This window comes from Aythya fuligula, chromosome 3 (genome assembly GCF_009819795.1).
Source record: "Aythya fuligula isolate bAytFul2 chromosome 3, bAytFul2.pri, whole genome shotgun sequence".
NCBI lineage: Eukaryota > Metazoa > Chordata > Aves > Anseriformes > Anatidae > Aythya > Aythya fuligula.
Window position 1 is genome coordinate 16,071,748 of NC_045561.1, and position 26,694 is coordinate 16,098,441.

The window sequence follows — 26,694 nt, forward strand, 5'->3', positions numbered from 1 at the left end:
GTCGGGCCGAGGGGACCCTGGCTACCGGGGCTACCGGGCAGGCCGAGGGCCCCGAGGGGACCGAGGGGGCCGCGGGGGCCGAGCCGCCCCGTCGGTCGCGCCGCCCCCCGCCCCGCTCCGTCCCGCCCCCAGCCCGGCGTGGCGGCCCTCGGGGGCGCGGCGGCAGCGGCGGCCGTGCCGTGCCGGGCCGGGCCGGGCCGTGCCGGGCCGGGCGGCGGCTCGGGGCAGGCCGCCCGACGGGGATGCGGCTCCCCGGGGGCCGCGCCTGCCGCTGCCGCCCCCCGCCCGCCGCCGCCCCATGGGCACCGCGCTCGGCCGGCCGGGGCGCGCCGGCGAGGCCGCGCCGCCGCCGCAGCCCGAGGCCCCGGGGGCGCGGGCCGCGGCGTCGGGCTGAGAGCGGGCGGGCGAAGCCGGCGGCCCCGGGGCTCCGGCGCCAGGCTCGCGGGCAGCCCCGGCGGGGGATGACTCAGAGCCGCGGCCCCTGCAGCGAAGCCGCGGCCCCTGCGGCGGCGCCGCCCGCCGCGCCGCGCCTCCCCCCCGCATGCCCGCGGCCCCCGCCGCGCCGCGCCGCCGGTGATGCCTCCGCGGGGGGCGGCGGGCGGCTGCCGCCGGCGGCGCCTGGCGCCCCTCAACGAGGACAACGGGCGGTTCCTGCTGCTGGCCGCCCTCATCGCGGCGTACCTGAGCGCCGGCGCCACCGTCTTCTCGGCCCTCGAGAGCCCGTCGGAGGCGGCGGCGCAGCTGCGCTGGAACCGGACCCTGCACAACTTCAGCCGCATCTTCAACATCAGCCTGCCGGAGCTGCGCGCCTTCCTGCGGAGCTACGAGGCCGCCATGGCCGCGGGCATCCGCGTCGACGCCCTGCGGCCCCGCTGGGACTTCCCCGGCGCCTTCTACTTCGTGGGCACCGTCGTCTCCACCATAGGTGAGCGCAGCCCCGACGGCGAGGCGCGGGGGCGCGCCCGGGGAGCCCTGCGGCCGCGGCCCGGGGCCGCCGGTACAGCCACGCGGGTTTGGGGACCGCGTTGCCCTGGCAACCGGGACCCGACCGGGGGCATCCCCCCAAATCCTCGGGGACACCCCAAAATCCTCGGGGGCACCCCCAAATCCTCCGAGGGTCGCGGCTCCCACCCGCCCCGCGCTTATCCCGGGTCGTTCAGCGCCGCGCCCGGGTTGCGCCGGGTCCAGGGCATCCCCGGGACATCCCTCGAGCATCCTTCGGGCATCTCCCGGGCATCCCTCGGGCATCCTCCGGGCTCCACCGACCCAAAAGCCCGGCCACGGGTGGTCCCGGGGTCCCGGGTGGTCGCTGCCCACGGGGAGCCCCCGCGTGTGCCCGGTGGCGTTGGCAGCACCGCCGGACTTGGTGCTGGTTTTCCGTGCTGATAAAGTTAAGATAAGGTGTATGAATAAAGGCACGAAATTTACAAACCTTACATCTCGTAGCCCTATAATAATACGCATTCCCAGTACATCGCTGGCCACAGCAATGTCCCATCAGTGCTTAGACATTTGCCTGATGAGCAAAGAGTGGGTTTCTGGGGTTGGGAGGAATTTTGTTTTACTCTAAAATTGCCCCATTGAGAACTGTTGTGTGGGAGATTTACTTTAAGTACGTTTCTGGCTTTCTACGGCTTGCAGAATTGCTTTTAGAAATCGTGTCCCTGCAGAAAGATCACGCTGATTTTTTCACTCTACCAGTTTTTAAGTTTTGTAACAAGCCAATTGTCCTGGGGCTGCGGAGCAAAGATGCCATACTTTCTGTTTATTAAAAAGAAAGAAACGTACAGCTCATTATTGCACACACTTCCATTTCGTTCAGAAAATGTTGTATCAATAGTGACTAAGCTCTGTAATAGAGCTGTGATGATGACTGTAACAACGTTGTCAAGTTTTGTTACTTTTTGCATTGAATAATCCAGTTAAGTTTTCCTCTTCAAGTCTATTCAATAACCCAGTCGTTAAAACACCTTTTTACTCAACATCGTTAGGCCTTCTTTATCAAAGGAACGCATATTTTTGAAAGACCGTTGTTACTAAGCTGAATGGATGGAAAAAATGGTCAATATATTAACAAGAGCTGCTCTGTCCTTACACCTGCTATACCAGAGATGTTCAACTGCAGATTTGTTCACTTCTCAACCCCCAGCTTCTTTTACTTGTGGCTATTAAAATGTAAAACGTTTCCTCTTCATTTGCAAATAGTTGTTTGTGTCTCCACTTCATTGCTCTGCCTGCAATCATTTGTACCTGCACAAAGGGAATGAAAAACTCAGCAGTGTTTACAGCAATCTTGACAGGTGTAAATGGGCGAAGCGAGTATTGTATTTCTCATATTCCTGCAGTGCGACCTAAAGCATCGCTCTCTCTTTATAGCCAATAATGTGTATATCTTGGGTGCAAGATGGAGACTGAAGATTGTTTTTCCTGAGCTACAACAAAGGCCCGACTCTGCCAAGCATTCGCCAGGGTACTGCTTTCTCTTGGCACACATCCTGCTTGTTCTTATTTCTGGATTCCTCACATGGCTTCCTGTGATTTCAGTGAGATTGTGCTAGAGAAAAGTTTTGCACTGGGTGAGGAGATGCAGCAAGAAGTAAAGACTGAGCTGTGCCTTTGGGCACACCAAGGCTGTTGCAGGGTGCCAGAGGAGTTAGCAGCCCCAGCAGGAGCAGCATCTCTTGGAGTACCTGCACCCTGAGGCTGTTGCATCACAGCATTACTGTATCCAGCCATGTGCACAGCACCTGCAGAAGAGGAGCTGCTGCCCCATTGTGTTACTCCTCTTTTCTTGCCTCTTCAGGCTGCTGCAGCTGGTTAAGAGAGGCAGAGCCCGTGGTGGGGCCAGCTTCTTATTCATGGGCTAGGTTTCTTCTACCACAGTTGTGTACATCTATTGTTGCTCATCGTATTGGCTCAGCAAAAAATAAATAAAAACAACAACAAAACCCTCAGTGAAATGTGCCAGAAAGCTGTCTTGCTCACACTGCTGGCAAAGGATAAACTAAGTGGTAGACATCAACACGTCACCCAGGGAAGTAGTTTCAAAGCCTTTCTTTCATAGTCCCTTTCTTCTCTGAGCTAGCTCGATTAAATACCTAGCTATCTGATCTATCTTTGATTCCACTGTCAGCTGAAATACCTTATTATCCTGGTTCAGAGCAATTCCACTTGTGTTCCTGTCACAATTCATTGACAAGGAGAAAGCTGTCTTTACTTAACTTCACCTAGGACTACCAGACATTTAGAGTCAAAACAGCTTGCCTTCCCCAACTGCTTCATCAGCTACATATGTCAAAGCAGCTTTATTACTTCAGCCGAACACGCGTCTGTCTTAGCAACACATCAGAAAGCTTCACAAAAAGTAGATGCCGTCTCTGTCAAGGTAAAATCACCCATGGGTTACTCTGTCTCTTATCTGTGAAGGATTCCAGTTCAGAGAAAACTCACCGGGCCATCTCAAGCCCTCATTCTCCTGTCCCTAGCTCTTACTATGATGCAGTCCAGTGCTCCTGAACAGGTGCTCCTCTCTCTCATCCCATCTGCACAGTGAAGGTACAAGGAAAACCACCCCTCTATTTTCAGGTGTGGGGCTTGGGGAGAAGTAGCTGGACTCCACCTGGCTGGGGACAAGGGCTGATTCCTCCACCCTTCTTGAGCAGGACCTTTGTTCTAATCTGCTTCCAGTTAGGTGCTTCATCTCTTGTATTACCTTGTCTGTACTTCTGCATCTTGCATAATTAAAAAGTACAAGACACAGCCAAGCCCCTGGGTAAGAAACACATTAGTGAGGTCTTCAAGAAATGAGAGAGTTAACGTTAAGTCTAATATTTCAGCGTTTTCCTGAATAGCCCACAAAGTGACTGACTTATAGTCTATAAAACACCCTCTTGATAGCACTCTGGGCATTCGTGTTTTATTATTGCATTGTTTGTGGTTGAATAATGAAATGCCAAATCTATTTTTCATTAAATGTGTCTAGATTTTCAGAACTATGTAAGAAAAATTTTCAGACTAGCTTCAGATTGCTTGCTGTCAGTCTACACCATTTATTTAGTCATTTCTTCTCTCTTCAAAAGATATTTTTCTGTATTCAATTGATAGCATTTATGCTCTGATTTCTTTAAGGAGCAGCTGGGTGAAATATATTCTTGATTCATTGGTCTAACTGGCAGTAGACTTTGTTTATCAGATGAGTTTTTTCCTTCCTCAAATGCAAATCACAAATAGTTCCCAGCACATTGTTAAAGGCTGAAAGCAAAGCATAACTCAAACAAGTTTTCTCCCTGGTAAAATGTTGCAAAGCCTAGCCTAATCATTTATAAATTTCCTGTATTCTAGTAGCACATATATATTCTGCTTAGCACATAAGGCAACTTCTGGATGTCTGAAGCACTGAATTTCTTGGTCCATGAGTCTAGTCTCTACCCAGATTTCTTCCTTGTCTTACATGTTACAATAAACACTAAGTATCTACCTATGGAAACATATTGAGACATCAGCTCATTATGAAGTTTGGATTTTAAGCTTCTAATGCAAAAATGAATTTTTCAAAATCCTTTGGAAAATTAAATGATATAATTGCTTTAGATAAATCCATGCCAGGCATAAAACCCTGGTGTAAGTATTCCAATAAATAAATTAAAAAAAAAAAAAAGATTTTTCAACATAAGATTTTTAAAATGCACGCCTACAGCAGATGGATTATTTTGAGATACAACATGTCTGGACACTTGAGAAAAGGCTACTATGAAGATTTTCAGATCTTCCCATCTGTACAGCCGTGTGAGGGTTGCAGGTATTTAGGGCATGCCCTTTAGGCATGAGTAGGATCCATTCCTTTTTCCATGATGTATCCTGTTAAATGACAGCTCCACCCAAAGTGATGGGGCACACTCTTCTTCACTTTTATCACAGAGAGGTGGCAAAGGGACAGCCTTGAAGTGAGATGAGAGATAAGGCTCTTGCCTTATAAATGAACCTACATGTAGAGAGGCCACTTAATGAGAAATATTTGGTATTTTTTATTAGCTACCAAGTTCCCAGAAGGTGCACTCACCTTATTTAGGATCTGCTCTTTTTTTTAATTTAAAGCCATTCCCCTTTGTCTTACCAATACACCCCCCGATAAAGTGTCCTTCTCCAGCTTTTCTGCGGGTCCCCTTTAGGTACTGGAAGGCCACCGTAAGGTCTCTCTGGGGCCTTCTCTTCTCCAGGCTGAACAACCTCAGCTCTCTCAGCCTTTCTTCATAGGAGAGGTGCTCTCAACATTTTTGTGGCTCTCCTCTGGACCCACTCTAACAGGTCCACATCTTTCTTGTGCTGGGGGCCCCAGAGCTGAACTCAGGGCTCCAGGCAGGGGTCTTACAAGGACAGAGTAGAGGGGGAGAGATTCACCTCCCTTCTGCTTCTATGGATATAAGTGGTTCCTCAGTGATTTTCCTGAGATGAAAACTTGGCTTCATAGCAATGTTTTCTACTTTCCATAGCTGCACGGAAGCATTAACTTCCTTGGGCACTTCTGATGGGAATTTCCTGAATGTGTGGATTTGGTTCGAGTGCTTCAAGCGCTCAAAGTAATTAGTTTGCCTCTTTGCAGTTGACAGTGACTATGGGAAGCTGTACTTGGAGAACATCATGCAATTATGTGGGTGACAAGGTGTTCCTGCTGAATGGTTTGATCCTAAATTTGTTAGTTTGTAGTTTGTTTGTTGTATTTTGTTTTGTTTTGTTTTGTTTTGTTTGTCTGTCTTGTAGAAGGGGTGGAAACCTACCACTTTCAATAAAGCCCTTTAAAAAAATAGAAATATGTTCCAGAAGTATTATTTTAATCAGTCTCAGTACTTCTTAAGGCAGAAGCACAGGTTTACCTGCACACTCAGTGGAAAGCCCAGGTTGCCTTTGTCCTGGGCAGGAGGAGTGGGGTGGGAGTAGGGTGTTATGAATGTGTGATGGAAAGCTACCACTGTGCTCCCATCACCCCTGCCTCAGTACAACTTTTCTGAAGTGCTCTGGCCAGGCTCAGACTGTTCTAAATTGGGCAGGGGAGTGGGTTAGTCTCTACTAACCTATGTTAAGTTACAGACCTATCAAGTAAGAGTGATACACAGAATAAATGAGTATTTATGTTTCAAAACACTATACCAAAATGAACTAATATCAGTACAGTGGAGATCTGATTGTTGTTTTCATGGCTGGAGAAGCTAAATCAGGGGACACCAAAATGCACTTCCAAGCTCCCTTTCACTGTGTGTGCTCTGGGCTTTGTGACACCCAGCTGGAGCATTGAAACCCAGGATCTGAATGCCAAGCCCCACAGCATCTTAGAGCAGTCACCAGAAAAAACAAAGCCCCTCCCTAAAATCAGGAAATAAACAATTTGCCCGTTGTGATGTGAGATATGGTCCTGCAGCACAGATGTCAGGGGAAGTTTTATATTGACTTACTGTGTGGTCAGGTTCAGGGCAAAAACAAACCACAGTTTGTGATTCTTTGGTTCCTTTGGGTAGCAGTATCCCTAACCTGTGTGTACTTGCTCTGTGCTTTGATGGCTTAATAAATCCAAATGCTGCCTGAAACCCTGCACACTGTCTTCCTGGGAGCTTAGCCAGCCCCTAGCCTCTGCCATCTCTTTACCCTCCTCTGTCATTCCCCTGGTTATATTCCCCCTTTCCTGGAGTTAGAGTTTACCTAATACTCCCTTGTCACCGAAGCAGTCTTAATTCCTCCAGCTTCTGCTCTGTCCTTCCCAGTTAGCATGCCCTCCACTACTGATGATTTGCTTACTTCATTAAATTTTGAATACTTGTTTTGCATCTTTGCAGCCTTTCAAGTTAATATCTACTAAACAAGCTGAAAGTAAAGCTTTACTGTATTTTTCTGTTCCTAATCACCCTGGTCTCTTTTCTATACTATTAATCTTGCTATTGGCCCTCATTTCTTTTTTTTTTTCAATCTAAATATTTCTCCCTTTTCTGGATGTCTTCTATTTGTCACAGAACATACATGCTCCATCATTTTTTCTCACATTTACTGATGGGTCATTTTTGCAAGCATTCTGTCTTGCTTTTATGCAAACTAATTGCTCTTCATTGTGAACAGAATGCAAGAAAAATTGTAGGACAGATCTGTTGGCAATTAACGTCATGTAACAATAACAACGCCAGTTGTTATGCTGGAAAATACAACAGGAAATCTTCATTACTGACTGCAGTATTAACATACCTTTGCAGCTATTGAAGTCACTGAGAAATTTACTGCTTGCTGTAATAGCACCATGGGTAGAGCAACAGAGAAACAACTTGGAACATTTCATCCCTCTTTGTGTGTGTGTGTGTGAAGACAGTTTGTTTTTATTGGAAACACAGCTTCTATCTATGATACATATGAAACTTGCTTACCTTTATCAAAAGAGACGGTTTTCATAAGGTCTCGGCACCAAGTGCATATCTGAATGCATTTTGGGATAAGGTAGGCAAGGACAAATAACAGTGTTCATGCTGGTAAAACTCCTTCAGAGCCCAATAAATGTTAAAAGTGATATTAAAACATTTTGTGAATAGAAATATTTAAGTTTAAAAAATTATAACCTAAGGGGCAATCGCATAGCAATTCACACAAATCAAATATGTTTAACTTTATGTCTCCTCAATTGCCTGCCTCTGCTGAAGTCAATAGTAGGTCAATCTAGAGAGCTTTAGGAAATGCCACTTTACTCATTTTATTGGCACACTGGGTCTGTATCGCAAATGCTGATCTGACACTGTCAGTACTTCCTAGTGCATGTCACTGCTGTAGGTAAGGCACCTCCCTGAGCTACAGGAGTCTGATGATGGCAATAAGCAGTGCACAGAGCTGTCGATGTTGGAAGGTTTACATGCAATCTCTCTTCAATCAAACAGAGAGAAGGAGGAAGAAAATTAAATCTAATTGCATTAGATGAGGTAAAGCATTAGTAGCCTTTTCAAGTAATTAAAGCTTTGGTCTAGAATAAGATTAGAAATTGAAAGGTTTGATGTTAATGTAGGGGATTACTTGGGTGAGGCACTGGTATTACTCATGTTTAAAAATCCATAGTAAGAGCTCCTTACCCATAAATGAGAAAAGCAATAATACCTTGATAACAAATCTCCTTTAGAAATTATGGGCCAATGTTCACATTCGGTCTCAAGTCAAGTAAAGTTAATCACAGCAACAATAGCAATTAGGGGAAATTTGCCCATATGAGAACTGGGTGAGAAAGTAGTTCCATAAATTTCAATTAAAAAAATAGAATCCTTTTGGTTATTCATTATTAAATATTCTGTCATTTATTTGCTGAATATTGTGCAAGCAATATATTTATCTCTTGAGGATAAACAAAAGAAATCCAGTATCACTTGTACTCAACATATGTATAGAGTCAAGTCTTAAGCCTTTGGGGCTGGAAATGACTGCAGTGTAAAGGAAAAAAAAAGTGTGGTAAAACAGTTTGTCAATTTATAAAAACTGTTACTGGCAGAGCTGAGAGGACCAGAAAAATGCTGGATGACATCAAAAGTGGCTGATAAAGTGTCTAAGGTGTTCAATATCATTATCTTTAAAAGGAATCAAGGGAAATGCTTACCAAAGAAGGAAAAAATACATGCAGAAATTGAAAAAGAAAAATAGTTGATTAGTCCAGACAGTATCATCACCCTATACTCCTAGTGCAGTTACTTAAAACTAGGTCTTGTGTCTTCATGAAGGAAGTAGAAGAGCTGACTGAGCTAAATGAGACTTAAGATCTTTGTCTTAAGTTCTTAAGACTTAAGTTCTTTGCCTTCAGCTGTAACTTTTTGAAGAAAGGGTCCTATGAAGGCATATTTGAAACATTAAAAAGGTGATGTAGATCTGTCAGTTATTTGGTTGGTTGGTTGGTTTGTGGTTGGTTTGTTTGTTTTTTTGTGTGTGTGTGTTTTTTCATTAAATCATAACTGTAGAAGTTTGTACATAAATCTGGGGAGGAAACGGCCAAACAATGTAAAAGATTTTGCCCTGTATGTTTAGGTTGGTTTTTGTCTTATAGGTACACCATTATAGGCTACTCTTTATAAAGCAGAAAAGCTAAGACAGCCATCAAGAGATGCAACTTTAAAAAATATTTACAAGTTCTCTGTTTTAATCCAGCCAAAAGATAGGCCAGTGATTAAAGCATTTGAGCATTCCCATCTATGACGCTTGTAAAGGCCACTGTGTTTATCAAACTTCTCATGTAGAGAAATAAGGCATACACCCAAGTTCACTTGCAAAAATCAGATAATGCTATCTAATATGCTTTGTCATCTCAAATTGAGTGAAATTCAATTCTCCCTAAAGGAGAAGTGTTGTGAGGTTTATTTGCACTAGAGTGGCAGTCCACATGCAGATAGTCTTTCCAAGTCCATAATATCTTAGGAATATAACAAAATTTGTATGCCATTATTCCTTTTTTCCTTACTGCTCGAAATATATATATTTTTTTTCTACAACCTTGGGTCTGCACAGGCATCTAAAATTCAAGTTTCAACAACGGAAGCTGATGTGAATGCTAATGTTTGAAACGCTCAATTTGAGATGACAGAGCATAAGCTTTTTCCTGTTAGGGTGTTGCTTAGATACACAATTGTCCACAATATATATATATATATATATATATTCTCAAAAACATAGGAGAAAAATGAGAGCAGAGGGAACTTTAAAGGATGAAAAATTATGATCTCGAGAGAAGCCAACTTTTGAAAAAATGTTCACATGGAATTTTATCCTCAACTATGAAGACTCTGCAAAGGTCAGAGACAGCAGTCCTGAACAGCTTCAGACAGCTCACAAATCTCAAGAAAGGAAAGGAAGTGGCAACACCTGGAGTCCATGAGCTCCACCATTATGTATATCCACATGTGCTGAAGCTGTGTGTATTTCTTGTTTATCATTCTTTTATTTTCTGCCATTTTTTAGAAATAGTTACTCTAAATTCAGAGATGGGTCCTCTAATAGTGTTAATGTGTCAAAATCTCTGTGCTTTAGCTAAGGTTCAGCAGAATGGCAAACTGAAACAGATGCTTCTGCACACAACCTGGAATGAGATTAAGGCTTTGATTCAGCTGCAACAGCTATTAAGGCAGGATTTAAAGACCATTAGCCTCTAGTGCAGGAAAGTGTTTTTCCACAGTAATATAACTTACTCAAACAACTCAGGAGTATGTGGGCTATATTTTTCCATTATTAACACCACCACAATTTCAGAAAATATAATAGCAAAAATGTTTTTTCACACAGCTATTAGGATAAGGAAAGAAAATAAACCAGGGAGAGGATTCTGATCATCAGACAGCCATGAGAAGCAGCTCCTGACTGGGTTAGGTCAATTCACAAGGACTCAGTCTGCTATCGAAAGAAAGGGCATACTGCTCGATGCATTGGAAGAAAGTTTATGTATGATATATGTGTTAATAGAGAAATTAAGGAAGACTGCGGTGATGCACAGTGCTTCCATCCATATTCAGTCTAGGGACTTAGAGTCAGGAAGAATACTACCAGCTTGTAGGTCATGGCTTTCTTTTTCTCTGTAGTCTGAATATGTAGTCTTCTGGTTTTCAGGAAACATCCTTCTCTGAGCTTCATTCTCCATTGTCTCCTTTTTGGAGAGGGCCTCTGTCCTCCATTAGAAACCCTGCTGTGATACAATAGGATTAACCAGAAAACCCAAACATAAATTTGCCGAAGATTTCCAGCCTTAATGCTGAGACCCTCCGGGGGTGTTCCAACTCCAGGGATGCTGGCAGGAGGAAAGGGAGCTGTGTAGCAAGGCCTTGCTGCTGGAGCTGCTGCTCGTTTGGCGGTGCTGGGTGCTTAGCACAAATTGATACCCAATTGCTCATACAACGTACACAGAGGAGCAGCCAGCCACAGCCGAGGAACCATAAAACTGATTCAGAGACATTTCTGCTTCTTCCTGGTCTTGGCTCTGTGCCGAAGCAGCTTGGCAAGAGCAGATGATCAGCCTCCTTCTGTACTTACAATAACAGCCTGTAGCAGTGAGCAGGATTTTGGGGGGGTTGGTCTTTGGTATGCCCTCAGTTCTCATGGTGTACACAGAAATGGCTATGTGCAGTACAATGCAGAAAAAAAAAAGCTTACCTGCTTCTGGCAAATGAATAGAACAGGAGTATTGCTGCTGGTGGTGAAGCTGAAGCTCCAAAATATTTTTTCTAAGGGCCACTTGTCACTCAAATTCACAAAAATTACACCACTTGAGCTTGTAAATGTCCCTGCTGACTACTCACTAGAAACTGACAATTTATTGGAAAACTCAGCCAGGTGTTGGCATAGTAAAACACACTTAGGAAACCTGCAGTGGGGAGCAGAAGGTAAATGTATGCAGTCAGCCAGGTCGTAAGCGGTATTCTCCCATTCCTTGGGGGTACCTCCAATGTGTTCCAGTCCTGTCGAGGTGATAACACTTCAGGTGCTCAAAAGAAACCTCATGGTTACTGCTCTCAGGTCCAGCACGTCCTTTACCCTAAATACATTGCTCCACATCTGACACACAAGACACGTTCCTTGTAGGGCATGGGTGTCCCCCGTGGCAACTGTTCATTAGCTTTACCTTTTAGTTATTGATTATCATGGTTGCCGACTTCAATTTTTTTGGGGGGGAGTAAGGAAGCTTAGGGTGTTTGAGGATGAGAAATCTGTTAACTCTCTTAGAAACTAGTGTGTTTTTAAAAGGAGTAAAAACCTAGCCATGACCTTACAGGTGGTGGTTTAAATCACACTCAGCAGAGAAGCACTGAGGATAATTGATTCAGTAATTCACTCCTGTTATGCGTAGCTGTGCTTTGGACAGCCAATAACCTGATTACAGTCGTGTATAAAGAGAATAAAATTGGTGCTGTAGAAAGCCTTTAATAATTGTCCTCAGTTTCTTCAAACCCCTTCACGTTCTATTCATCATCTCCACCATTCTGCAAGTGCGGATTCCGTTGAATAGCAGTTGTACCAAGCACCATATTTCAGCAGTGGAGATGTAATGAGAAACAACAGCAGCGACCTGGCTGGCTTTCACCATGTTCACTGAATTTGTCATAGTGCTCCTTAAGGATACAGAGCAGATTTAACATCTTTGCCCACAGTGTCTAGCTAGTCAGCAGGATGCACATATGTACTTTTGTGTGCACTGAATATAGGAGGTAGGAAAACAAAAGATTTGTCTTAGCCCACCTCAAGTGCAGCACTGGTTCATAAGGCAAATTTACAGCATCCCTGACCACCTATTTACCTTGGAGTTTTGGGAGAGCAATTTCATGTTGAAAGAACTTTACAGAAGTTACAAAACAGCTAGGAGATGCCAGAAGTAGCCTACCTATTAATTATTATTAATGTGGTTGTACAGTAATGTTGACAGCAAATAATTTGGCATTGGAAAAGCTCTAAAAATACGTATATTGTTTGAGCCCAAAGCATGGTGTTTTAATAAAGCTGTCTGGCAAGAATGTTAAGAAAAATAAATTTTTCATTCGTGGCCTTTGTTGTTGATGGGAAAATTGCAGCTGAAGTGGAAGAACTGCCTCATGGTACTCTCAGTCTTTGGGTAAAAGTGCTGTATGTGGCAGAAGAGTTCTCCATCTGCAGCAGATTGTCTCTAAGCTGTGGCCTTGTATCCAAGGCAACTGTTTCTGGATGTTAGGTGTTGAGACACTGTAGAATAAATGAGAGGTAGCTGGGAAATTTACAGGTAAGATTCTGTCAGGAACAGTAATGATGAAATGCTAACATCTGAAAAGTGGTTGAAGGCCCTGTGGGTGGCGTCCCTGCCCACAGCAGGGGGATTGGAAATGTATATGGTCTTTAAGGTCCTTTCCAACCCAAGCGGCTCTATGAAGGGAGCACAAGAACCCCAATATGGAATTTTAGTCTCAAAATACAAAATAAGATACAGTATACATCTTAATCAATAATGACCTACCATGTCTGTGGGAAAACCATGAAGTATGGAACACACATGAAATAAAATTGATTGCTTTTAGTTTATCTTTCTGTAACATACATCTCGGGGACCAGCCCTGTAAGAGCCTAGTCTTTGTCTTTCATGAATTTCTTTCTGTCTGGAAGCAGCATTCCAGTTAGAGGGTTTTTATTTATTTAGAGAAGTCATCTGTTTAAAAAGTTATACTCAACAATTTTAGGGTTTGGGTTGTTATTATTTGCTGTTGGTGGTGGTATTTTTTGTTTGTTTATTTGGTTGGTTGTGTTTTTTTTTTTTAATTCCTTTAAATACAACCACATTACTTAGGGGTGATACTAGCCCATAACTTAAGGACCATTATACTCTGGGATTTAAAATGATTTGCCCGTTTTTCTCACCTGCTGCCTAACCTAAGTACCATGGCAGGACACATGGATGAGGAGAGCTGAGGCTGGCTGAAAGAGGCAGGAGAGCTATAGGCAAAGGCTGGGAAACTTCCTGCTCCCTGAATTCTTGTGTTCAATTTTCAGGTGACTAAAACATTCCTCCATTTCTGGGTAAATATATCTCAAATACTACAAAAATGTCACCCCTTGAATCTTAAAAGCAAGACCAACAGGAAACGTACTACAGGCACATACATCTTTGCAAGTTTGTCAAGTTTTGTTTCTTGCTTCTGTCACCGACTTAAATACATCGAAATCCTGATGAGCTGAATAGTAACCACAAAACTTGTTATGCAAGAGAGGGAAAGGGACTCATTAATTGCCAGCACTTATCCATGAGAGACTGCAGAAGTGTAAGCGTCATCTGAGAGCTTTTATCAACTCATCTCTGCTAATTCTGTTTGTCTGGGGAGCATTCATTTCATCAAAGAGATGAAACTTCAGCTTGTGATTTTTGGCAAACCATTCATTTTAATTATATGTGGTTATTTATTCATGGAATATGAATTCAGCTTTTTGACTGAATCTCTTTGACTGACATCAGAGATGAATTGCATGCTGCCTTTGACCTAATAGCGACCTAATAGTGACCCCCGAGGAGCTCCACTCATCACTGATCTCCACTTGGACACTGAGCCATTGAACACTCAATGGAGTGCAACCACCCAGCCAATTCCTTACCCACTGAGGGGTCCATCCATCAAAACTATGTCTCTCCAATTTAGAGACAAGGATATCATGCAGGACAACATCGAATGCTTTGCACAAGTCCAGGTAGATGATGCCAGATACACTGTTGTGCTTTGACTGAAAAACTCAAAGCACAGGCAATTCTGGCTGTATTAATTTCATCCAGGCACGTGATGTGCTGAGCCTTGAGAAGGGATTGAGCTCAGCTGTATTGTGATGAACATACCAGAAGTAACCTCTCTTGATTCAACTGGTGCTGAGGGGACAACCACAACTGACAAAGGAAGCCCCAAAGGAAGAGTGCATGAGTGCACTTCTAGCTGCAAACTGCTGAAGGAGCACCTGATGATGCTGTATTTACCCGTTCTTACTGTCTGCCTGTTTTATATATACCTTAGTGCTCTTGTTACAGCAACATGTCCATTCATCTTGCATAGCTATATAGTGAATTTTGGTAATATGCTTCAGAAATCTCACTTAAACAAAATGTATGAAAAATATATACCACCTCTTATGACTAATCACCAGAAAATACTAAAAATAATCAGTGCACTTACAATTCCATCTGAACCGCCACTATTTTTTTTTTAATTAATGTGTTTAGCCATATGTGTGACAATAAACCCATTTATTTTGATTGTGATGGTCACAATGCTTACAGTGAAGCACATGTTTAACTACTTTTATTAATGAGGTTTGGGCTAACAGATGTCTTCTCTGTAATGAGCTGGCCATGTAGTCCTAGCTGGCAGCCACAGGAGACTCCCCAGCTTCTTCTGGCAACCACTAATGGATATTCATTGCTAAATCAGAAGGCTCCTGCAAGCAGCTAGACTGAACCAGAAAACAGCTTCACACCACAGAAGAGAAACTGAATAAAAAACTTCTTATTCACCTTTACTGAGTCTGGGACCAGCAACGTAGACTTTGTGAAGTCTGCTTGAAAGGTAGATTTTTAGCACAAGAAAATACAGGGACTGTGGGTCCAGACAACATCTAATTACCTCTGTGTAATTTATTTATTTCTGATTCTTTGTTACTACTCTGCAGATTTTTCACTTCCACATATTTTCTGAATAAATAGATTTTGAGTAGCAATCTCAACTCATTTATGGATGGGAAATACTCGTTTGTTTCTGTTTAAAGGTGCATAATGATAATAAACTGAATATAACAATGTGTGCATTATCTATTAGTGTTGCTGGATCTTTCTAGACTTTGTATACTGTGATTTTTTGGTTTGTTTTGTTGAACTGTGCAGCAGTGTTTTACCTTGATGTAAGTATCTGGAGGACCGTACTATTCACAGCCTGCCGTGTGGCTCTACAATGTACCTATCACACCAGAATTAAATGAGATTGTGGCTTTTCCTTTGTTCTTTGATTGTACCAAGTGGGCTAGGCTCTGTTGGGATTTGGTTTAGATTTTACAGCAGCATTATTCTTAGAATAATGTTCAATCTTTGAGAAGTTTTGTGGTTTTTTGTTTGTTTTCCATTATGCAACCTGAAGACTTCCATCTTCTCAGCCACAGGGGTGTAATCAGACTTTGATAATAATAGTGTTACACTGATTTACAGCTTCGGAACTGAGAACTTTTTCAGCAGGCCATGCTGGCTCAAACACATAGAAGCAGGGAGGTGACCTGGTTGCCTCATCTCACCTCAAAATGGCTTGGGCTCAGGAATGCTTTCCACCTGAATTTACAGTGTTCTCCCAGTGGCCACAGTGTAAATACAGCCCTTCATCTCTGCAAGAAGTTTTTACTCTCTCTTGAATGTTAATCATCTTGTTGAGCTTTATGGGGTCTTCTTCATCCTTTACATGGTTTTGTGTTGACCTAATCTAACTTTGAGATAGCACTCTTTCTTTTGTCCAGTGAGACAAGACCTAAGAAGTTACATAAATCCTGAGCTCATGCATGAAAAACTGTGACATTAACATTGCTCATTTATCTTCACACCTTAGGTTTTGGAATGACCACACCAGCAACAGTGGCTGGAAAAGTATTCCTCATCGTTTATGGGCTGTTTGGGTGTGCCGGGACTATCCTTTTCTTCAACCTCTTCTTGGAGCGCATTATCTCTCTCCTGGCATTCATAATGAAGGCTTGCCATGAGAGACAGCTGCGAAGAAGTGGTCTCCTACCTCCCAACTTCCGAAGGGGGTCAGCTATGGCTGGGGTGGGCAGCCTCATCGGGTGGAAGCCATCAGTTTATCATGTGATGCTGATTCTGGGAATTTTTGCTGTCACCCTTTCTTGCTGCGCTTCTGCGATGTACACATTTGTGGAAGGATGGAACTACATTGACTCCTTGTACTATTGTTTTGTCACCTTTAGCACCATTGGCTTTGGAGATTTGGTAAGCAGCCAAAATGCTGTGTACCAAAATCAGGGATTATACAGATTTGGAAACTTCATCTTTATATTAATGGGAGTATGTTGCATATACTCTCTTTTTAACGTCATCTCAATTATGATCAAGCAACTCTTGAACTGGGTGTTGAAAAAATTCGAATGCAGATGTTGCCCAAAGTGCCATAAATCAAGTGCCCGCCTCGGACGTCGCAATGCCATCACACCAGGAGCACGCCTGCGTCGACATAAAATCTCAATGGACGCTGATGGACAGTACGACAGTGACACTGAGGGCAGGAGGCTCTCCGGTGAGATGATCTCCATGCGGGAGCTCATGGCATCAAACAAAGTCTCCCTTGCCATTTTGCAAAAGCAGCTGTCTGAGACGGCCAATGGCTACCCAAGGAACGTTTGTATCAATACGAGACAAAATGGTTTCTCTGCAGGGGTGGGTGCTCTAGCCATCATGAACAACCGCTTGGCAGAAACGAGTGATCGTAGGTAGAGTTTTTGAAATGCCTTTTTGTTTCCTTAATAAAAGCGGTGATTTAAGGAGGAATTATCACTGTAAACTACTGGAAGGTTTTAAATTCAGAGACAGACAATGTTCATTGGGCATCTGGCAATTTGGTTTCTCGAGTTTTTATGTATTCTCTAATAGTAACATATTTACCGTAATGTTATGATTTTCCCCAGAGAGGTTTTTGGGAGGGACTTGGGTGTCTTTGATGAAGAATCTGATGCAAGTTCAGAAGAATGGTGTGCATGGTTATGATGCTGCCAAAACCAACATCTTCCTCAGAAAATAACCTCAACCCAAACTCTGGGTTAAAATGCATTCTGGGCACATTCAGTTCCAGATTCAAACTTGGGGGATAAGGGTTGGCTAAACCAGTATCTCACCTTGTTGAAGTCTGGATCTGGCCCTGAACTTTGTACTTGATGCTCTTCAGCAGTTCCTCATATAAGGCCTGTATATAACATACATGTAGGTGACTGCAGTTATGCCAGCTTTAGGGTGATTGTGCTTCACTTCAATAATCCTATAGACCTCAATGGCAGAGGATCAAATTGACTGAATTCTCCTGACTGTCAATGATTTTTTTCAGCTAGTCTTGTTTAAACCACTATGTGCTACCTAACTATTAAAAGTCAGGGGATTATCAGTCAGAAGAAGCATGTTGAAAATGTGCAAAACTATTCCTACCTACTGAATAAGTGAAGACATGCCAGAGAAGCCAGTATTCATCTCTGGTGTCAAATGTTTGCATTACCACTGAAATGTAAGTTAAACTGTTTACTAATTACATTACTTTTACATGAAACAGTCTGATAAAGTGAATGTAGACTCTCTTTGTTGTCATAAATTTGTATCCTCTACTTCTACAATACTGTTGCACAGGATCATGCAAATAGTTTCTTTGCAGTTCTTCAAGGGCCCCAACACTGTACTTGTTTTCTACAAACCTGACTGTGAAAGTTATACAAAAGAGCTTTGCTTTGGAGATCCCCCAGAAGCTGACTTCTCCCAAAACGTTGATATTAAATCATAAATTGGCCTAAGACTATTGCTACTGTTTTAACTCAAATTTAATCTGTACTAGCCCAAACTGCTAAAGAAGCAAACCTGTTACTTCAAGCAAACCTGGTCTAAGTGTCGTTTACCATGACAGAGGGGGCAGAGGAATTTCTGCAAATTTCTATCGTAACTATTTCCAAAGCTCTGGATCATTTATCTGTTCTGTGCCACTTCTTTAAGGATTTATAGATAATACGAAGGCTTCTGTATATTTCAGAAAGAAATACAACTTAAGGTTGAAGCCTTAGGCAGGGTGATGACTACTAGGGTGTCTGTTGAAAAAAATAATGAAAAAGCTGATGGAAACAGACTAGGAATATTAGAAATATTTGAAAATACATCTGTGGAGTTTCATATTGTTACTGTGTTTTGCATGTGTTTGGGGTCTTCCTCATTTTGTTTTCTTTTTAACTTGTAGGAGTGCAAAACATTTCAGAATTTAACCTTGGAAAACTAACTTTTAAATGAAGGTTTTGCACACTTGATACTGCCAGCTGAAGGATGGCAGTGACTGTATATTTTGTCTAAAGGAGAAGGAATCAGAGCAGCAGATAGAGCATCACATGTGGCTCTTATATCATAAACGTAGTCACAATTTTTATCAAGATGCATCTGGCTGTGAGAAACATCTCAAATAATTTTCTTCAGACAGGATCTTCTGTGAAGCTATTTTATTCGTGATTGCAATGGTGGGCGTCCTGTCAATCAGGAGTGCATTTTAGTAAGCAAATCATAACCTTTTATTCCCTATTACCTGACGCCTAATCACCTCCCCTGTTTCCTCATTGGCTGAGTACTACAGGTTCACAAGCTACTCGACGCTCCTCTATACCATATATGTACAATTTTTCTTTTTTTCAACCCTTTAATTTCTCCTTTCTTATGTTTTGAGAACTTGTGATCTTTGTTTTACTGTTCTCACACTGTTCATGCTGTTTTTCTCAAGCTGCTACCTTATTTTGGAACAGTGAGGCCTTCTACTGTCCACTTATCTACTTAGCATTTCTCCTTATTATGACTACACAACTATCTTGGAACACAGAAAAGTAGTTCTCTACAGCAAAAACACAACTTAGTTTCTCACATGGCCAAAAACACTCAATGATGTTTGCATTCTCTATCTGCCTGAGACAGAGTCCTATTTAAGACCACTTGGTGTGGCAGAGACGGTGTTCAAGAGGCATTCATCTGGCAGGAGCTTCCTTGGTGACAGAGACCCCCAAAGCAGCACGTGTCTGTGTGTGCAGTCTGTCTCAGGTGCTACGTTTGAGCAGCCTTTTGAGGAAGCATGCAAAGGGAAAAGTGTTTGTCATGCTAAGTTGAAGCCCCCAAAGGATTACTGTAAGCAGGATGTGTAGGTGCAGGTCATGGTCTGGGGAAAGCTCAAAGACCCAGTTCAGGAAGATGACTTCCAGAGCCACAGGGGCCATCTTTAGGGACAGCAGAGGCAAATGAATTTGGTCTTTCCCACAGGATTATCTCCAAGGATATATCTCTTTAATTATTACAATTTATGAATTAGTTTATTAAGAGCATGTATGGTGTGCTGCTGTCTCTTTGCAGCTAGGCCACTCTTAGGATTGTACCTTGGTACCTTTGCCATTGCATGGGCTCATTGAAGAGAAACCCGCTGTGTGAAGTGCAGCATGAGTAGAGGCAGATGGGCTTTATTCCAGCAGAATGACTTAGGTTTATCATTATAAAACTGAGTTCAAATGCATTAACATTCTGTGAGCCCAGGAGATACATTTTTATGATAGCAAAATTGCAAATTAAGGGGTTTTATTTTTTCAGTAAGTTGTTTTTAAAGAATGAGAATTATAGCTATGATTAGGGACATGTTTAAACGTTTGTAAATTGTTTTCAAACTACCTGCTCCTGCCTGGGAAATGTGAAGTAATATGCAGTTGTACATACACCTGCTCTGCAATTGCTGCACTTTTCTGAGTCCACTGAGTTCTGATTTACACATTACTGTTTCTTATTGCCTTCATCTGATCTAGATGCTAGACTGGATCCTGGAGGAAGAGCATTGTAGCACCCTTTGCAGTTCCTATTGACATCAGGGGAACTTGGACTGGCTTTTAGAACTGGGTTCTCCAAGGGATTTGGACATCTGATTGCTACTGTGTGCAATTATGTCCAGTGTCTCATTACTCCTGAGATCCTTGAAAACCTTCTCCTTGGCCTCAGAGGGATGTAAGGTACATGCCTTGATTTCTACCAATGGCCCCATTCGTTGCAGTGCATAGATCCCCACATAGTGACATGACTCAACCACAGGGACCCTCCAGCTTGTGTCTAAACTCCATAAAAATCCCTAAACTCATCTGACTCATCAAGCCCAGTTTACAACAGTGTTCACAGCCTGGCTATTGAACTGTGTCTCACTGGAGAGCTCATGAGAAGGGGCGGACTTATGCTTCCCTCATATTCAGAAGCCAAAGTGTTTTTCATGCATGAAAAGCAAGTTCCAAATCCCTAGACTTCTGCCTACTATTACTATCTGAGCAGTCATCACCCATGTGCATGAATACATGAGTCAAGAGGACACAGGAGATTTGAAACTAGTTTTCCACAGTCCCTCCTTCTCTTTCTTTAGTTTTCTCATGGAAATGTTAAGCTTGCAAGGCTTGAGCAACGATCTCCTTTCCTTTGTTATGTATGATTCTACTCACAATTCCCCAGGGCAGCTTGTTTCTTTTATGAAATAAACATGAAACATGCACTAAGTGCACCAAGTGCGATTTCTCCTGGTATTTCTTCACAAAAAAAGGGGATACTTTCAATATGCAGATATAGGCTGAAGCACAAGAAATCAGAAGGAAACTGAAGGAACAGAGTAAGAAAAGGAAAGCACACTGCACTAGATTGCACTTTCTTTTCAGGAAACTTGGGAGTCTTGATTTTTTTTTTCCAGGTTTTATTTTTGGGCAGCCAAAAAGTTAACTTAGGAGCTGAAAGTTCATCTTTCCTTATTCACGCTTTTTTGCACCATCCCCCAGAGCAGCAGCAGTGATCCCTGCTGGCTCAGACCCAGTCATCTCAGTTGCCTGATGAGCAGCTATACAGGCAGCACAAGCTGTAACTCAACTCCGGCACCCCCAATATTGGGCTTTTGCTATTTAAGCCTGAGAAGAGTGTTCACAAGCAGCAGAAAGTTGCAGAACTTCTCCGTGAGCCAGCCACAAATGAGAGAAATGATTGCACAGGCATGAACTGCTCAGACCTCCAGCAAGAAGGGAAGAGATAATATGTTCACCTGATCCAAGTACTAATATCTTGCAGATAAAAATTAAAATTTAAGTGGACACTAACAAGACCATGACTATGAATTCTCTCTTTCTGATGGAGCTCAGGACAAAACATTTACAAGGAATAGTTTCTTGTGAAACCAGTAGTGTTTAACATGCCATTGCCTTTCCTTCTTGGGGTTTGTCTTACCAACTTTCAAACCCAGTTTCAAGTCACACTGACACATCATCAGATTGCCACTGTTTTCTTCCCATCTGAAAACACACTTCATGTTTTGTGAAAAAAATAAATAGATTGCCTTTTATTTCCTTGATATGTAAATGATGTCCTTCAAACAATATAAAAGTTCAGTGGAACAATCTCATTGATCTCCATCACAGATAGCAGTTTAGGAGGGACATGGCTGCAGTTTATGAAATTCTGGTTTGCCTGTCTCCCCTCTGGAGGAAATCTTTCATAAGTAACTGCTGCTAACAGCAAGAATTGCAAATGCACTTTAGGCAGTAGTTGGAATAAAGCAGCAAAACCAAAAATGGAAAGATAGTCTGTTATAACTGGTATTTTTGCCTCTTTGATGAGTACATGCTAATTGATAGCCCAATTGTCATCTCCATTTGCAGCCAAAATTATTACTGGAAATAATTCTTTTTTTTTTTGTTTTTTTTTTTTTTTTTTTGTCTTTTTCTAACTTCTTCACTTGAAAAAATAGTCAGTGCCTAATTATTCCAATGAATGTTCAGCACTGATTCAAACAAATTCGTACTTGGTATGATGCTGATTGCTAAGCAAATCTATGGATATGGCTTCTGCTCTAATTGGAGTACTAATGTGCCTTCTCAAACTAACATACATTTTCAATGTTGTATTTAAATGACACAAGAAATGTTATGTCACGGAGTAAGTTCAGTTAGGGCACATAAATATTTGATTCAGATGAAACAGCTAGTGAGGTGTGCTTCGGGCATTGTACAACCAATACGCAAATTCTTTTTTTTTTTTTTTTTTTTTTAATGAGTTCTTCCATTCTGAGCTCACAATCTGCTTTTGTGCCTAGTCACAATAGTAAAACAGAAGCACGACATCGTCTGTGGGAAACGGATGGCCAGTTCCCCTGAGGTCTGACTCACAGGATATGCATATTAATGTATGCACAGTAAGTGAGTGGTTCATTATGCCTTATAAGCGTCTTGTGTAGTGATGGCACAGAGGTAAGGCTGCTTCAGTTTACACACCCTCAGTCAGCACAGAGTCCAATAAAGATGCATGCCTTGTTTTTTTTCCTCTCTTTTTGTTTAGTAATAGTTAACATCTACCCCTTAATTAGAATATACCCTTAAGCAACAATTTCCCTAAGGATTATATACCCATAATGTAAAACCCAAGGTCATTGGATTTATTCCTTCCAAGGGAAAGGACAGATAGTGTGCTTATGGATACCACTTATAGCAGAGCACCCAGTACTGGCGATTTAGCACAGGAAAAAAAAAATACAGACTTCTATCAAAGAACAGCAAGTGTACCTTTAGCAAGCGACATTGCCACCTGTTGATCCTCTTTTACTTCCTTGAGATGTTCACAACTATCATAAAACCACAGACAAGATCACAGCCCAAAGTAGCTCTTGGTGCATCACAGGCTCATCTACCTCATCTGGAACATTAAGAGACATATTTTGTGAGCAGCAGAGGGAAGGGAGAGGGGCCGCACATTTACATTCACTCTGCACTTCATCCAGGAGATCATTATAGTGGTTGGATTTCAGGAAGACAACGGCCAAACCAACTGCGGAAAAAGCAGCTGTGCTGCTCTGCTACATGGATGAGCAATGTTCTAGGTATAGTGCAGGTGCTAGCTTCCATGCCTAAAGTCCCCATCAGTCCCAAGACTCATGTCACTCCCTGGCATGTGCCAGCCAGCTCCCAAGCACAAGGAAGCACAAGGAAGCACTGGGTATGAGGAAGTCAGTGGATTTTAAATAGTGTAGCACTGTAGTACAAGTCTTTTCAGGATTAGACCCTCCAGCAGCTGATGCTTTGTCAAACCATCTAAGAAACAGATTATTACAAATAAGATGTTTCTATAATCCCTTTGTATTTCATAGACTGTAAGATTACTTTTCAAAGGCAGCAAGTCAATTCAAAATAAATGCCTTTATAACTATACACAATCACTGATAATTCTGACTGTGCAATTCAAACACCAAGTATTTTCTCGGTGGCTGTCATTTTCTAATTTTTGTATTAGGACATCTGTTTTACTCCTTGCAAGTAAAATATATCCAGCCATGAGCAAAAATTCAGCTCTCATTTCATTGTAAAAACCTCAATATCTAAAAGCACAACACCTGAAAAATATTTCGGGCTTCTTTGTGTGTGTGCAGATAACATTTATTTACAAAAATAGAAGATGCTGTACCTTTACTTACACAGATACATGATTTTTTAGCTTACTGGAATTCTGCCTTGTACACTTTCTGCAAAATTCGTAGTTGCAAATTTCAAGGCAGTTCAAAAGGACTTGAGTGATAAAAGAATATATCTGCTCAAAGGTATTCCCGTTTATTTATTTATTTATTTATTTAAAGGGACACAGCTTGGTAGGTATCTCTAACTGAACTGGTATTATCATCTCCTATTGTGAATGTCAGAAGAATTTTTCTTCTTCTGTTAATTCAATTGTTTTTTGTGTTTGGTATTTGCTTATTGCTGTGCTTCAGTGTGCATTGTGAAAGGAACGACCCATACTCTTTCCTAGGTGGTATCACTTTCCCCTTTGCATTAATTGCAGACATACTTAGGAGAAACATTGAACTTAGACACTTTTCTGAACACTTTTGTTTAAAAAAAAATGTTTTATAAATTCTAGCTTATGAGTAGAAATTATTTGTAATGATTGAAATTAGCAGACTGGATATTTTTCCTACCAATAGAAACTTGACATTAATTCAGTGAATGATGCTCAAGGTACAGTTTTATATAAAAAGTTATTCCTATTTTATCCAGTTTATCCAATTTGTGTAAAAATTTTAACTGAGAGTAAGACAGATGTAAATCCCATTTGGAAATTGCTCTATTCCACACACTCCTGCTTATGAACAAAACTTCTAAAGGGATTAAAACTGAGCATACCAGATCACTGCAAACATGATTGCATTTACAAGCTCTCAAAACTTGAATACTTCACCTGTGTGGCAACTACGAAATAAGGGCATACTAATGTGATTCTAATTCAGGCAAATAAACAGAGATAATGGAATTCCACTTTCTGCTGGCCATTTTTATCGAAAGGACCATTGGTAAAAAGCTGCTGTGTCGAGGGTGGTTTACTGACTCGGTGTATACATGTGCTGTGTTGTTTGGTGCTGCTGAGAGTGAGAAAGGCAGCTTGTTCAAGGCCAGCATACGCAAAGTAACTCAGAAGAACGAACCTTTCAATGTTAATGCTTTCCATTATTTCAGGGGGGAAAAAATTATGCTGATTAGAGGAATATTTTATTTGAATTGTCTGCATAAGGAAGTAGAGAAAGGCCAAAATAAAGTTTACATGACTGGTATTGAGCCACTCCTGAGGGGCACAGCAAAGCCCTGCATGTGCCTCACACATTCCCAATGGTTTCTGGCTGTCCTTGAACTTGGCTGTTCCTGAAAATTGAGGGTTTGGGGCACAGGTGTAGTTATTGACTCGCTTTACACTGGAAAAGCAGCTGCGCTGTGATCTTAATTTGCCAGTTAAATGGATTGGATAATTTCTTTAGGCTTCCTGTATGATGACAGCATGTATAAATATTACAAAATGAATCAATTGCCCAGGCTGGTTATTTTCACTAAGAGATCTCTAACAGTAAAAAGGGAAGAAACATCATCTAACAATTATGTTACAGCAAGTGGCAGCAGTCCACTCTAGCCAAGCCTTCCTCAGCATGGGCTTCATGCAAAGCTGGCCTTCAGCTGCCATGCTCGTTCTGTCAGACCTGATTGCCCAAACATGTGCAGGTAGCCCTTGATGGTCATGGTTTTGCCAAAAAAAGCTATCAAAATAAAACAAAATAATAATAAAAAAGCATCTAAAGAAAAGCCAAATAATAAATCACGATGAAACAATAATGATGATCCATACAGAAGCTGCTGTTGGTAGCAGCCATAGATGCTTTCCTAATACTGAAGGAAATTTGGGTTTAGGAGAGCAGAAACTGGATTTTTAGGGTGCTGGACATTGCCCTGCAAACAGCTACAGCAGCACAAATGATGAACAAGCTTTTGCAGATGTTTCTGCACTGTTAGGGAAGGTTCTCATCTATACCAAAATCAGAGGATGACAGCAAATTGTACACAAGCATGTGCTTTTTACAAGAAACCTGTCACAGGTAATAGCAATATTAGCTGTGGCAGGTCCAGGTGTGCATCAGTCTCTGTTGCCAGACAGACAAAACCCTGAAAACCTCCCCTTTTGTTACATTCCTCCTCCACAAGCTGTTCACTCACTTTTAGCAAAATTCACCTGTCAGGAACTCCCACTCGTGTGGGTTTGGTGATGACAGCAATCTTAGAAAATGCTTTGTGCACTGCAAGACTTTCACCTCCAGGACCTCAGATTCAAATAACTTTCTACTTCCAAAAGTGACAGAATTGGTAACTTAAAAGAGTGGAAATTCCCTTTAGGGTTGGGAAGGGTGGTACCCAGAGCCTTCTGGGCTACCCTAGGAGTCCGGTCCTCCCGTGGGTACTGCTGCGTCTTGTTTTTTTTTCACATTGTGAGAAATGAACAAAGATGCTCCTTCACCTGCTGACTTCGCTCATCTTATTCCTAAAGAGTTGAATGATGAGGAGATTACATAAATGAAAGAGCTGGGGGGTTCTAGGAAGCAAATGCTGCTCTCCGTTTTCTGCTCTCCAAGTGCACTTGCCTGAATTTGGAGTAACTTCATTGAATTCCAGGTAGCAGCCAGCCTAATTAACCTTACACAGTTACTTTCAGATGTATGCTAGGAGTCAAAAGAAACTATATTAATTTTACAGCACAATTTCAGTTGTGTTTACTGAGTCAAGAGCTGAAATAAAGGAAATATAAATTCCTGTAAACCATTGACTAGAAAGTAGAGATATTTGTAATCTTTGAGACGGTGCTTCCTAGCAAAACAATAAGCTGAAATAAACTTCAAAACTGAAATCTATTTAAGCAAGTGACATTTTAAAAATTATTTTGTTCTGGGTTGAGAGGAACTTTCCCTTCAGCACATCCAATAATTGTGAGTGCTTTTAACTAACCCATCCGATTTTTGATGTCAGCCCATTTTTCTAGTGTAAGATCTTTGAATGTAGAGGACTAAAAGCCATATACGAAGCTAATTGAACTCAAATCTACTTGTGTGTTATATACAGCTTGCAAACAAAATTGAGTGGACG

At 42.1% G+C, this 26,694-nt stretch overlaps 1 protein-coding gene across 1 annotated transcript; it reads left to right on the forward strand.

The window, feature by feature from the left end:
- The first annotated feature begins 576 nt into the window (after positions 1 to 576).
- KCNK12 (potassium two pore domain channel subfamily K member 12) lies at positions 577 to 17,811 on the forward strand. Its single transcript, XM_032185103.1, has 2 exons — positions 577 to 925; positions 16,068 to 17,811. The coding sequence occupies exons 1-2, from the start codon at positions 577 to 579 to the stop codon at positions 16,961 to 16,963; spliced, it is 1,245 nt and encodes a 414-aa protein (XP_032040994.1). The 3' UTR covers positions 16,964 to 17,811.
- Positions 17,812 to 26,694: the final 8,883 nt, after the last annotated feature.

What these genes read in the sequence shown, in the direction of transcription:
- KCNK12 (XM_032185103.1), top strand. Translation starts at nt 577, where the DNA reads ATGCCTCCGCGGGGGGCGGCGGGCGGCTGCCGCCGGCGGCGCCTGGCG. An exon ending in CACCGTCGTCTCCACCATAG is followed by an intron (nt 926 to 16,067) that starts GTGAGCGCAGCC and finishes TTCACACCTTAG; the next exon opens with GTTTTGGAATGACCACACCA.